Below are 13,458 nucleotides of genomic sequence, written 5' to 3'. Positions count from 1 at the left end.
CAGGTCCCTTGCCGTCTGCTTCCTGCTCTGACAGTGCCGCCGTACAGTGAGAGCAGAGCGCAGCGGTGACGTACCTGCTGTGCTGTGCTCTCACTGTACGGCGGCACTGTCAGAGCAGGCAGCAGACGGCAAGGGACCTGACGGACATCAGATGGTGAGTATGCAGTGTTTGTTTTTTTACATTTACGCTGGTAACCAGGGTAAACATCGGGTTACTAAGTGCGGCCCTGCGCTTAGTAACCCGATGTTTACCCTGTTCACCAGTGAAGACATCGCTGGATTGGTGTCACACACACCGATTCAGCGATGTCAGCGGGACGTCAACGATCAAAAAAAGGTCCAGGCCATTCCGACACGACCAGCGATCTCACAGCAGGGGCCTGGTCGCTGCTACGTGTCACACATAGTGAGATCGCTACTGAGGTCGCTGTTGCGTCACAAAACTTGTGACTCAGCAGCGATATCGCTAGCGATCTCGCTATGTGAGACGGGGGCTTTACATAAAGTTGAACTCCCTGCACACAAACATTCCAAAATACAGGTGTAGAAAACATAAATATACATACATCAAATGTCCAAGGATAGGGCAAAGGTACAAATCATGCCAGGTGATGGTGGTTTTTAATATTTGCATATTTGTAACCTTTTTGTTTTCTAATTTTTCTAGGTTTCACAACGGGACCACATGGAGAGTATAGATGTTGACCTACTGATCTCCAGCATCCAGGAGCGTGGCCCGTTGTGGGACAGCCGTGACCCCCGGCACATGGACCAGGTGGTGTCGAGGCGTTTGTGGGCAGAGGTGGCAAAGTCGCTGTGGGATGGCTTTGACAGTGCCTCAGCGAAGGACAAAGGCAACTTCAGTGAGTATTGCTGAGACGCTGTTATGACCCATCTTGCCAGGATAAACACAACCTTGTGTGATGCGATAAACGCCTAAACTTTGCATCGCAGACGGTTGTTTTATCCTTTTAAAATGCTAAATATGTAACCTTTTTTTTTTTTTTTTTTAAATTCACAGTTAAAAAGTTGAGGACCAGATGGCGATCCATGAAGGACCGTTTCAATAAGGGGCTCCGTACAGAGGAGGAGCAATCGCGGAGTGGTGCTGCTGCGGCTAAGTCGGTGCCATACAAGTACAGCAGGGCACTGCAGTTCTTAAGACCGGTCCTTAGCCGCCGACAGTAAGTATTTTGTCCACATACCATATTGCACAGCCACATAGTACATTGCCCAGCCACGTACATTGCGCATACACATAGTATATTGGCAGGCCACTATATCGCAGCCACATAGTACACATGCCACGTATCCACATAGTATATTTCCCAGGCACATAGTGTATTGCCCATCCATGCAGTCAGCGTAGCATATTGGCCATCCTTTTTCCCTAGTGGAATGGTATATAGCCCATAATTTATTTGGTTAAGCGTGAGTCCTTGTAGTCCATGACAGGTTACGTTCTGAGTCAGTGTAGTTCTGATCGCAGGAATAATGATGACGTCTGGATCACATGATCCTAACGTCATGGCCATTCCTGCGATCAGATCAGATAAATCAGGGGGTTTTTTTTTGTTTTTTTAAATTTTTTTCTTGACCTTAAATTTTAGACTATTTTGGCGACATAGGCGGCATCTTGAAACTTTTTTTTGACCAAAATTTTTTTAAAACAATGACAGGGGTATTCATTGCCTTTGGCAGCGGGAATGAACAGTCATTTTCTTCCGTCGGTATGTCCATGATTGTTATCGTGAGCCCTAATGGTCAGCTGGCGATAACAATCAGCAATTTATTATAGGCCACACAGACTGAGAGACGGGATTGTAATGTTTTGATGTGTCATGTAATGTTAATTTTTTTACAGGAGTTGGCGTATGTGATAGGTTATTAATTGAAGACTAATTTTTTCCTTATCTTTTCACAGGACACACAGCAGCACCCTCCAGCGAGCTCCCCCCTGTGAAGCGGAACTTCATGGATCGCCATCTGACCCGTCACAGCCCTCCCACAGCGACAGCAGGCTTGCACCACCATCATCTGGAGAACCGGCAGCCGGGCCATCAGGTTTTCCCCTGCCCGAGGCCTCTGGCGCACCTTCGTTCGGGAATTCCCGACAGCGCCAGCGGGCCTCGGACAGGCCAGCCATGCCCGAATTTATGCACTTGAGCACGGTTTTCCAGAACTGTTTCAAGGCGTTTAACGATAAAATGGACAGTCGTCTGGCCAGTATCGAAAAGCGCCTTGAAAATATGGAAGCCGAGCTCTCGAATCCGGCAAAACATTTTTTAAGTTCAATTGCAAAAGGCATGGTGGAAAACCTTACGCCGGAACTCCAGATTTCGGTGATGCAGGACTGCAACACTTCCTACGTGAGGGCTCTGCAGCAGTCTCGGGTCGTGCAGTCAGCGACAATGCCCGTAGTGCCGTCGCTGGCTAGCATGACTCCGACTACTGCTGCAGAGCCACTCCAGCCACGCCACCGAGGTCCATGTGCCGAGAGACGCCACCACAGGCACCATACCAGTGTGCCGCCCACTCCTGCTCCTGACAGGCCCTCATCATCCCGTAGGAGTGTTTCTGGGGGAGATGCCGCAGGGGGAGGGAAAAAAAAAAAAAAAAAAGAGGAGACACACAGAGGCACAAAGTGAGGTTCTGGCTGCTCCAGTACAGACACCAACATCTCGCCGTGGCTCTAGCCACAGCAGGAGCAGCCAGGGCCAACCAAGTAAAAAATACCAAAGACTTGTGTTGCCTCCTCCCTCCCCTACAGATGATCCGGTCTCCCCAGTATATCCTGCGGGGGGGGGTTGGACCTGCCTTCCAGCCTCCTTGACTATGGTTCCTCCTCCTCCTCTTCCTCTCCCCGTCCCCGTTCAAAAACTCACACTTACCATTCGCCGCTGGTAGCGGATGTTGATACCCCCTAAGTTTATTTTCCCTTTTTTTTCTGTTACCCCCCCAATAAAAATTATTAGTTTGAATACAATATTTGTTCTTATTTTCAAGTACACTTCTCGGCAATTCACTCCGTGCGCCGTTTATTTGTGCTTCAAACACCTCATATATGCAATGACAGACAGTATTTTTGGATTTTTTACTTTTACCTTTTTTTGGATGTCTCTCATTGCTGTATGAGGTGTTTCCAAACACTAAAGTGTATGAGCTGTTTTCAAACACTAAGGGTATGTGTCCACGCTCAGGATTGCATCCGGATTTGGTCAGGATTTTAAATCAATATTTGTAGCCAAAACCAGGCGTGGGTGATAAATACAGAAGTGGAGCATATGTTTCTATTCTACTTTTCCTCTAATTGTTCCACTCCTGGTTTTGGCTTACAAATACTGATGAAAAAACCTGAGCAAATCCGGATGCAATCCTGAACGTGGACACATACGGTAAAGTTACCTTCACACTTAACAATGCTGCAGCAAAACAGACAACGATGCAATTCACTGCAGCATCGCTATTTGGTCGGTGGAGAGCTGTCTGTGTGACAGCTCTCCAGCAACCAACGATGCCGAGGTCCCCGGGTAACCATGGTAAACATCGGGTTGCTAAGGCGCACTTCCGATGTTTACCCTGGTTACCAGTGTTAAAGGAAAAAAAAAAAACATATACTCACAATCGCATCCCCCGGCGTCAGCTTCCCTGCACTGACTGAGTGACGTCCCTCACAGCAAAGCGGTCACATCAACGCTGTGCTGTGCATTCACTTTACGGCCGGCGCTCAGTCAGTGAAGGAAGCGGACGCCGGGGGACGCGAAGATGAGTATATGTATTTTTAATTTTACATTTAACACTGGTAACCATGGTAAACATCGGGTTACTAAGCGCGGCCCTGCGCTTGGTAACCCGATGTTTACCCTGGTTACCATTGTAAAACATCGCTGGTATCGTTGTTTTTGCTGTCAAACACAACGATAAACGGCGATCTGACAAACAAATAAATATGTTATATGCTATGGCATAAATTTGTTCTTTGAAAAAGGGTAGAAAACTTATAAAACTTTTTTATTAAACAACATTTTAAAAAGAAAGGGTTACAAATTTTTAGATAAGGCACATTACATTAGTGAACTATAGGTAGATGCCCAATTTGACATAACCAAACCAACCAAAACGGATATTGCACATAATGTAGAATTAGTTTATTACCATATTATATTTTTAGCACAATCACAATACAGGGATTTATTGGTGTAGTTACATCCAGAATAAAGTCCAACAGTAAAACATAAACACTACACCATTGTATCTTGCCATGACACACGGCCAACATCTGACACAAAATAGGCCGCAAAACGATCCCTCATCTGTGCAATTTCCACACTTGTCCTCAGAGGATGATCCTGGTAATCGGGCAATGTGTTGGCTATGGGTTCATCCAGTTCCACGTTCAATCTCTCTTTGGTCAGAATAAAATTGTGGAGAACCACACAAGCCTTCACCACCTCATCCACTGTCTCAGTTTTCAGATTAATGGCGGATCCTAATATCCGCCATTTGGAGACCAGGATGCCAAAGGCGCACTCCACAGTCCTTCTGGCCCTGGACAGCCTGTAATTGAAAACCCTTTTTGTATGGTCCAAGCCCCGACTGGAGTAGGGTTTCAATAGGTTGGCAGACATTTGGAATGCCTCATCCCCAACCACAACAAATGGCATCGCAGGGCCTTCGGTGTGGGGAAGAGGTCGTGGCTGTGGGAAATTAAAATTGTTCCCATATAATTTTTGGCCCATATCCGACTCTTTAAATGTGCGTGAGTCATTTGCACGGCCAAACGAACCAATGTCCACTGCGAGAAAACGGCAGTCGGCACCGGCAATTGCCATGAGCACAGTGGAAAAGTATTTTTTATAGTTGTAGAAAAGGGATCCACTTTTCCCTGGCTTGGTAATCCGAATGTGCTTTCCATCCACCGCGCCAATACAGTTTGGAAACGAACACACTTGGTCAAATTTCTGGGCGTTGGCCTCCCAGATTTCTCTTGTAGGGACGGGTAAAAATTCCTCACGAAGATTATCCCACAAAGCGCGGCATGTCTCAGCAATAATTCCGGAAAGAGTGGAGACTCCAATCCGGAACTGAAGATGAAGGGATCTCAAGGTCTCTCCGGTAGCCAGGAAACTGCCAAGAAGAGAAAGAAATTACATTAAAGTACATTGTAATTTATAAAAGTACATTGACCATACCAAACCCCCCCAAAAAAAAAAAATACAAAAAATAAAAGGGAAGAACATATCACAGTCATTCAAACAGCTACGTACCGTAGAGTCACCAGCAGCCGCTCCTCTGCGGAAATAGCTCTCCGGAGCTGGGTGTCCTGCCTGCTAATGTCTCCTTCCACCCGACGAAGAAGATAGCGGAAGCTGTCCTGAGACATCCTGGTATATTCGTAATATTTCTCCAGGTTGTCATTCAGTTCGCCAAACAAGCTATGGTATGCTCCACGGCTCTCCCGGACTTCCAAGATAGGGTGTATCCAAAAGCGGCGACAACTCCATCTCCGTTTTTCCCTTTCCCTTTGATGAGAACAGGCAACAGCATAGGCATGAGCCAAGGCAAATTCCATCTCCATATCCATGTAGATACTGTCCATGGGATGCTCCATCATGAATACCAGCAAAATGGGAGGAATTCATCTCTGCCAGGGTATATATACACAATTACATAAACACCAACCCTCTTCTAGCCATTGGTGGTCCTTATCTATTGTGTAGAAATTTTTTTTTTGGGGTGGGGAAAGAAGAATGACTCAGTGCCCAAAAAACGCATGCGGCGCAAAACGCTGCGTTTCTTGTTACAAACGCAACTGCGTTTTCAAAAAACGCAGCGTTTTTGCGCCGCATGTGTTGCACTCATGCGGCGCAAAACGCAGCGTTGTGCATGCGTTTGACTGCGTTTTTGTTTGCGTTGTGCGTTGCGGCGACGACACTGCGGCGCACAACGCAAATGTGAACGTAGCCTAAGAATTGTCCCCAACCCTAAATGATGATTCTGTGGTAATCAGAGCAAACAGCCATTATATTTCAGCATGGGCAAACACATGGCAGATTATTATTATTAATTATTATAGCGCCATTTATTCCATGGCGCTTTACATGTGAGGCAGATGAGGATTAATGGAGATAAATGTAGAGTAATGCAATACAGCTGGAATAATCCTAATGCTGCACATTAAATGGCAATATACTTGAAATTACAGAACAGGAGAAGGACTTTGGTATTCTGGTTACAAGTACGCTAAGCAGCAGTACTCAACGTCAGGCAGCAGCTGCAAAAGCAAACAAGATTTTAGGGTGTTTAAAAAGAGAAATCCCTTGAGAGCAATGCAGGGCCAGGAAAAGGTATTTTGGTGTCAAAAGCTAATGGCGCCCCCTCGAACCCTAAGTCTCCAAGTAAAGGAATGCGTCCGATACTAAGGTAACAGGACCCCTAATGCAACCCCCCCAACTCTCTGCCTGATGGATCAGGTATTTAGCTCTGATGACCACTTTCACAAGAATTACCACCTTTTTCAGCCAGCCCCTCAATGTCCCAGCCAACACCTCTTGTGATAACCCCCATTCATTGAAAAATTAAATTGAGGGGAAAAAAAAAAGAAGCTTATATTCACCTAATGGAACCTCACCGTCCAACACAGCCGTCATTCTCTTCTGTCTGGCACGGCAGTGGGCGCTGCAGTGACTTCATCGCACCGTTCTCCTTACCCAGTGAGTTCAGCCTCGAATGGGGCGCAAGTCGGAAGTAGCCTGCGTTCAGGTGCAGTTCCTGGCGGAGCAGTGAGACGATTACAGCTCCTCTACTTCTGTCCCAGGAGGCGATCATATAGATACGAATACAACTGAGTGCAGGGAAATAGCGATTGCTGGCACACAGGCAGAGAGAGGGGTGATGGGTAGCAGTGAGTCACTGCCCACTGTGCCCCGGGTGTCAGTGTACTGAATGTCTGAGAACAGAGGCATTGGCAATGTCAGTTTGTTTATTGCCAAAGTGCACCACTCCTTGGGAAGGTGGTGACGTCTCGATGGGGGCAGGCTTTGCAGCACTGAGATTATCTCGTCCCCAAGCCCCATATAATATTGCAAAAAGGTTGATTATGGCCCCATAAGATGCTCCATAGAAATTGTGCGCCATATAATGCTGCATAATGGTTGATTATGGCCCTATAAGATGCGATTAAAAAAAAAAAAAATGACAGTTACCCCTTGCCCTGGGCAGGCCCCAGGCACTTGCGATATTCACCTGTTCCCGTTCCACCGCCAGGCGCTGCTCAGTCTTCCGCGTCCTCTGCAGTGACTGTTCAGGCAGAGGGCGGCGCGCGCACTAAACACGTCATCGCGCCCTCTGACCTGAACGTCACAGCCAGAAGACGCAGAAGACAGAGCGGCGCCCAGCGGTGGAATGGGGACAGGTGAATATCGGAATGCTCACCTTCCCCCTTATACTCACCTGCGCCCAGAACGGTCCCTGGCAGCTTCACTGACAGATGGTCTCCGGGAGCCGGCGGCTTCTTCCTATGATCAGTGGTCACATCGTACCGCTGAACACAGGAAGAAGCTGCCGAAGCTGGAGAAGCAGGGACATGCAGAGATGCGCCGGGAGCAGGTGAGTATGATGGACAGCTGCCGCTCCCCTGCCGACCCGGAGGGTCCGGCGATGACCCGCTGGTGGTACTGCACAAGGGCCTGGTAATACCAGCGGATGCCATATTGGAATACCCATCACTTGGGTATTCCAATATGGCGGTCGGCGTACTTCCGGTGCGGTGTGATGGATTGTGGGATTCGAAGACGTCCAGACGGAAATGGATGACAGACAATTTAAGGCAATTATATAAATAGACTAGATGGAGGCCCGATGCTATCGCATAGGGAGTGCGGTAATGTCACGATGGGGGCAGGCATGCGGCGCTATTGTTACCTAATGGCATCCTGTGATAATCTAATGACTTAAGCACACGAGTCTCCTGATGCAAGACGCCTACGCTTATATGCATTGTTTTTGTCCCAGTGATGCTGTTGCTCTTCAAGACTCTCATTTGCCCTTTGCTGTCTTCGCCGTTGTGCCTTTGCTGCTTTCCTTTCATTGTCATTGGCATATTTTTTATGAAGAGCCATGTTGGCATTGATATTTGCTTTTTAAAAGGGGTTTTCCCACGAACAAAAGTTTATTTTTAAAAATTGTCTGTGTCTGACCGTGTACCGAACATACCACATCTTCTGGGCAGGCGAGGAAGCAAAAGACAATACTGACATTACAGCACGAGATCGCAGAGGATACATTTTGGCTACGTTCACATTTGCGGTGTGCGCCGCAGCGTCGGGCGCCGCAGCGTTGCCGCATGCGTCATGCGCCCCTATATTTAACATGGGGGCGCATGGACATGCGTCGCACTTGCGTTTTGCGCCGCATGCTTCGCTGCGGCGCCCGCGTCTGGGCGCAGAGGACGCAGCAAGTTGCATTTTTGCTGCGTCCAAAATCAATGAAAAAAAGGACGCATGCGGCGCAAAACGCAGCGTTGTGCATGCGTTTTGCTGCGTTTTTGTTTGCGTTGTGCGTTGCGGCGCCGACGCTGCGGCGCACAACGCAAATGTGAACGTAGCCTTTGTGAGGTAAAATATTTAAAAATAACAGTCAGTGAAATATTTAACCTCACAAAATGAATCCACTGTGATCCCCTGCTGTAATGTCAGTATTATCTTTTGCTTCTTCCCCTGCCCAGGAGCTGTGGTATGTTCGGTACACGGTCAGACACAGACAATTTTTAAAATGAACTTTCGTTCCTGGGAAAACCCCTTTAATGTGACCGGCTTCCTCTGCCTGTAGACACATCGTGCATCTGCCGTCGAGATCAGAACAAATATTTTGCATAATTCGCGCAGGTGCAGTAAATCAGACTGCTGCCATCTTTGTGCAGACAGATAGTGGTGGTCACATTAAAACTGCGCATACACTCCTCCTGTACAAAGATGGCAGCGGTCAGTGAATCATTTGGCTGATCCCAGCGGCGGTATGTTCGCAACGGTGATTCACTGCTGGTACCACGCAAGAGGATGCATGAGTGTGTGAATGTGAGCATGCGAATGTGAGTGTGTGAGCGTGCGAGTAGGAGTGTGAATGTGAGTGAGCATGAGCGTGCGTGTGAATGAGCGTGAGCATGAGTGTGCGTGAGTGTGTGAATGCGAGCGTGTGTGAATGTGTACGAGTGTGAATGTGTGAATGCGAGCGTGTGTGAATGTGTACGAGTGTGAATGCGAGCGTGTGTGAATGTGTACGAGTGTGAATGCGAGCGTGTGTGAATGTGTACGAGTGTGAATGCGAGCGTGTGTGAATGTGTACGAGTGTGAATGCAATGCGAGCGTGTGAATGTGTACGAGTGAGCGTGAGCGAGCGTGTGAGCGAGCATGAGTCCATGTGAATGCGAGCGTGTGAGTGAACGTGAGCGAGCTTGAGTGTAAGCGTGTAAATACGAGTGTGCGTGAGTGAGCGTGCGTGTGAATGTGAGCGTGCGTGTGAATGTGAGCGTGTGAATGTGTATGAGTGTGAATGTTAGCGTGTGTTAGTGTATGAGTGTGAATGTTAGCGTGTGTTAGTGTATGAGTGTGAATGTTAGCGTGTGTTAGTGTATGAGTGTGAATGTTAGCGTGTGTTAGTGTATGAGTGTGAATGTTAGCGTGTGTTAGTGTATGAGTGTGAATGTTAGCGTGTGTTAGTGTATGAGTGTGAATGTTAGCGTGTGTTAGTGTATGAGTGTGAATGTTAGCGTGTGTTAGTGTATGAGTGTGAATGTTAGCGTGTGTTAGTGTATGAGTGTGAATGTTAGCGTGTGTTAGTGTGTGAATGTGAGTGTTAGTGTGAATGTGAGTGAGTTTGAATGAGTGTGAGCGCGTGCGTGCGAGTGCGCGAGTGCGTGCGAGAGCGTGCGAGAATAAGCGCGCGCGAGAGTGAACAGGGGCGCGAGAGTGAGCGCGTGCGTGCAAGTGCGCGAGTGCGTGCGAGAGCGTGCGAGAATAAGCGCGCGCGAGAGTGAACAGGGGCGCGAGAGTGAGCGCGCGCGAGAGAGTGAGCGCGCGAGAGAGTGAGCGCGCGAGAGAGTGAGCGCGCGAGAGAGTGAGCGCGCGAGAGAGTGAGCGCGCGAGAGAGTGAGCGCGCGAGAGAGTGAGCGCGCGAGAGAGTGAGCGCGCGAGAGAGTGAGCGCGCGAGAGAGTGAGCGCGCGAGAGAGTGAGCGAGAGAGTGAGCGCGCGAGAGAGTGAGCGCGAGAGAGAGTGAGCGCGAGAGAGAGAGAGTGAGCGCGAGAGAGAGAGAGAGTGAGCGCGAGAGAGAGAGAGAGTGAGCGCGAGAGAGAGAGAGTGAGCGCGAGAGAGAGTGAGCGCGAGAGAGAGAGAGTGAGCGCGAGAGAGAGAGAGTGAGCGCGAGAGAGAGAGAGTGAGCGCGAGAGAGAGAGTGAGCGCGCGAGAGAGAGAGAGTGAGCGCGCGCGCGCGAGAGAGTGAGCGCGCGAGAGAGTGAGCGCGCGAGAGAGAGAGAGTGAGCGCGCGAGAGAGAGAGAGTGAGCGCGCGCGCGAGAGAGAGAGCGCGCGCGCGAGAGAGAGAGAGTGAGCGCGCGCGAGAGAGTGAGCGCGCGCGAGAGAGAGTGAGCGCGCGCGAGAGAGAGTGAGCGCGCGCGAGAGAGAGTGAGCGCGCGAGAGAGAGTGAGCGCGCGCGAGAGAGAGTGAGCGCGAGAGAGTGAGCGCGCGCGAGAGAGAGTGAGCGCGCGCGAGAGAGAGTGAGCGCGCGCGAGAGAGTGAGCGCGCGCGAGAGTGAGCGCGCGAGAGAGTGAGCGCGCGAGAGAGTGAGCGCGCGAGAGAGTGAGCGCGCGAGAGAGTGAGCGCGCGAGAGAGTGAGCGCGCGAGAGAGAGAGTGAGCGCGCGAGAGAGAGAGTGAGCGCGCGAGAGAGAGAGTGAGCGCGCGAGAGAGAGAGTGAGCGCGCGAGAGAGAGAGTGAGCGCGCGAGAGAGAGAGTGAGCGCGCGAGAGAGAGAGTGAGCGCGCGCGCGAGAGAGAGTGAGCGCGCGAGAGAGAGAGAGTGAGCGCGCGCGAGAGAGAGAGTGAGCGCGCGCGAGAGAGAGAGTGAGCGCGCGTGAGAGAGAGTGAGCGCGCGCGAGAGAGAGTGAGCGCGCGCGAGAGAGTGAGCGCGAGAGAGAGAGTGAGCGCGAGAGAGAGAGTGAGCGCGAGAGAGAGTGAGCGCGAGAGAGAGTGAGCGCGAGAGAGAGAGAGCGAGCGCGCGAGAGAGAGAGCGAGCGCGCGCGAGAGAGAGTGAGCGCGTGCGTGAGCGCGTGCGTGCGAGTGCGCGAGTGAGAATAAGCGCGCGCGAGTGTGAGCGTGCGCGCGAGTGTGAGCGTAGGTAAGTGTGTGTGCGTAGGTGTAAGAGTGTGTGTGTGTGTGTGTGTGTGTGTGTGTGTGTGTGTGTGTGTGTGTGTGTGTGTGTGTGTGTGTGTGTTGCGACGGTGTTCCACTGGTACCGTGCAATAGGCTGGTACCAGCAGTAGTTTCCATATTGAGACCCAGGAGCATCATGGGGATCGCCCCTGGAAGCATTTCTGACTCCAAGATCACAGCTGCGCAGTGAATCATTTTCGTACGGCTGCCCGGCGGGGAGGGTGCCCCGTTGGTCTGGATCCCAGCGGCGGCCAGGAGTGTGAGAGTACTTACTGCGCACACCTTACTGAGCAAGGGCCTGGTACCACCAGCGGGTGCCATATTGGAATACCCATCACTTGAGTATTCCAATATGGCAGTCGGCGTACTTCCTGTGCGCCACAGTGGATTGTGGGATTCGAGGACGTCCAGATGGAAGTGGATGACAGACAATTTAAGGCAATTATATAAATAGATGGGATTCAATTTTGAGCACCACATTTAAAAAAATAAAAATAAAGGACATTGGAAAGTTGGAGTCAGTTCGAAGATGGGCAACTAGTTAATTACATGGCATGGAAGGCCTCTATTAAGATGAGAGGTGTTGAACTGCTGGACTTGTTAAGCTTAGAAAAAAGATGCCTCAGAGGAGATCCCATTTGGGGTATGTTCACACAAGTATATAAAAAATCGTTCAGAGTTGCATCTAGAAAAGTGGGACACATTTTTTTTTTTTATCACTTGTCATCCATGTGAAGTCCATTTTTTTTTTCCACTCCGAAGCCATCAATTACAAGACCATTGACATTTTCCTATGTTACAGAATTGCAATATATCAGGGAAAATCTGATGCCATACAATTTTTCTCATATACTGTATCATTGCTGTGAAAGACAGGGTTAAATCTCAGCTCTGCAGGGTCTTATTAATTAGGTGCACTTGCAGGGTTTCTCTAAGAACCAGCAAGTAGCTTCATTGAGTGTCAGTCTCCCGAGAGTGTGTCAGTGTGATGGATGAATCACAGTGGAGTGTGCTGCTGGTGAGTGATCAGCCAAAATGTGAACTGTAGCTGAGAGAGAGACGTGCCGAGGTCTCTCTGAAAGGAGACTGCGCTAAGCAGTCTGTTTATGAGAGGTGCAGAGAACAGTGTGGAAGCTAAAGCTTGCTCAGTGTGAACTGTGCTTGGGAGTTGAACACTTCTGTTGGGCGCTGGGAGCTGCTTGAGCTTGGGCTGAAGGGGATCGGACCTCTTCTGTGTATGAAGTCTGTTCTGGGAGAAAGGACTGCAATCTGTTCGGGTGAGCTGCACTGAGAAATGTGGTCATGATTAAATGCACAGGCCGGGTGCAAAGAATCGCAAGTATCTGTGGTTGCTATGGACAAAAGCGGTTTTGTTTGACCGAGCTGGGACTAGCTCAGCCGTGTATGAGTAGCCGGGGTCTGTTCTGCTTAGTTAGCGCCTGGAAAAGGCTAGGCATTTATTGTTATTCATGTTGTATTTGGTGCTGTGCGTCCTGTGGAAAGCAATAAAAACTACATGTGTGTGGACTAAGGCTGTGTGCACACATTGAGTTTTTTTTCTCGTTTTTTCGCTATAAAACCGAGTAAAAAACGCTCACATTAACCATCCTATTTAATAGAATGCAATCCGCATTTTTTGTGCACATGCTGCGTTGTTTTCCTGAGCGGAAACGCATTCCAGAAAACAACGCAGCATGTTCATTAATTTGCGGAATCGCGGGGATTCCGCACACATAGGATTGCATTGATCCGCTTACTTTCCGCATGTGGCTATGCCCACCATGCGGGAAGTAAGCGGATCATGTGCGGTTGGTACCCAGGGTGGAGGAGAGGTAACCTGCGATTTCTGACGCTGGTGTCTCGGATAAACTTATCCTCAGAAGCAGAGGTGACTCTTGGTCTTCCTTTCCTGGGGCGGTCCTCATGTGAGGCAGTCTCTTTGTAGTGTTTGATGGTTTTTGCCACTGCACTTGAGGACACTTTCAATGTTTGCCCAGTTTTTCGGACTGACTGACCTTCATTTCTTAAATAAATATATAT

The 13,458-nt window shown here is 49.5% G+C and overlaps 2 protein-coding genes and 1 long non-coding RNA gene across 4 annotated transcripts in view; 2 read left to right on the top strand and 1 right to left on the bottom strand.

Moving 5' to 3' along the window:
- GMCL1 (germ cell-less 1, spermatogenesis associated) overlaps positions 1-13,458 on the bottom strand; it is a 158,174-nt gene that overhangs the window by 19,099 nt on the left and 125,617 nt on the right. The window lies entirely within an intron of this gene.
- LOC143775209 (uncharacterized) overlaps positions 1-13,458 on the top strand; it is a 111,672-nt gene that overhangs the window by 23,451 nt on the left and 74,763 nt on the right. The gene's annotated exons all lie outside the window — the stretch shown is intronic.
- On the top strand, positions 289-2,990 carry LOC143773398 (uncharacterized). The gene is made up of 3 exons (XM_077260860.1): positions 289-863; positions 1,022-1,184; positions 1,925-2,990. The coding sequence occupies exons 1-3, from the start codon at positions 686-688 to the stop codon at positions 2,646-2,648; spliced, it is 1,065 nt and encodes a 354-aa protein (XP_077116975.1). The 5' UTR covers positions 289-685; the 3' UTR covers positions 2,649-2,990.

The sequence above is a fragment of the Ranitomeya variabilis genome, chromosome 5 (genome assembly GCF_051348905.1).
Source record: "Ranitomeya variabilis isolate aRanVar5 chromosome 5, aRanVar5.hap1, whole genome shotgun sequence".
NCBI lineage: Eukaryota > Metazoa > Chordata > Amphibia > Anura > Dendrobatidae > Ranitomeya > Ranitomeya variabilis.
This window is presented reverse-complemented; position numbering and strand designations above follow the sequence as displayed.

Coding starts and splice junctions, on each gene's coding strand:
- LOC143773398 (XM_077260860.1), top strand. CDS start 686: ATGGAGAGTATAGATGTTGACCTACTGATCTCCAGCATCCAGGAGCGT. Junction 864..1,021: donor GAAGGACAAAGGCAACTTCA/GTGAGTATTGCT, acceptor TTAAATTCACAG/TTAAAAAGTTGAGGACCAGA. Junction 1,185..1,924: donor CCGGTCCTTAGCCGCCGACA/GTAAGTATTTTG, acceptor ATCTTTTCACAG/GACACACAGCAGCACCCTCC.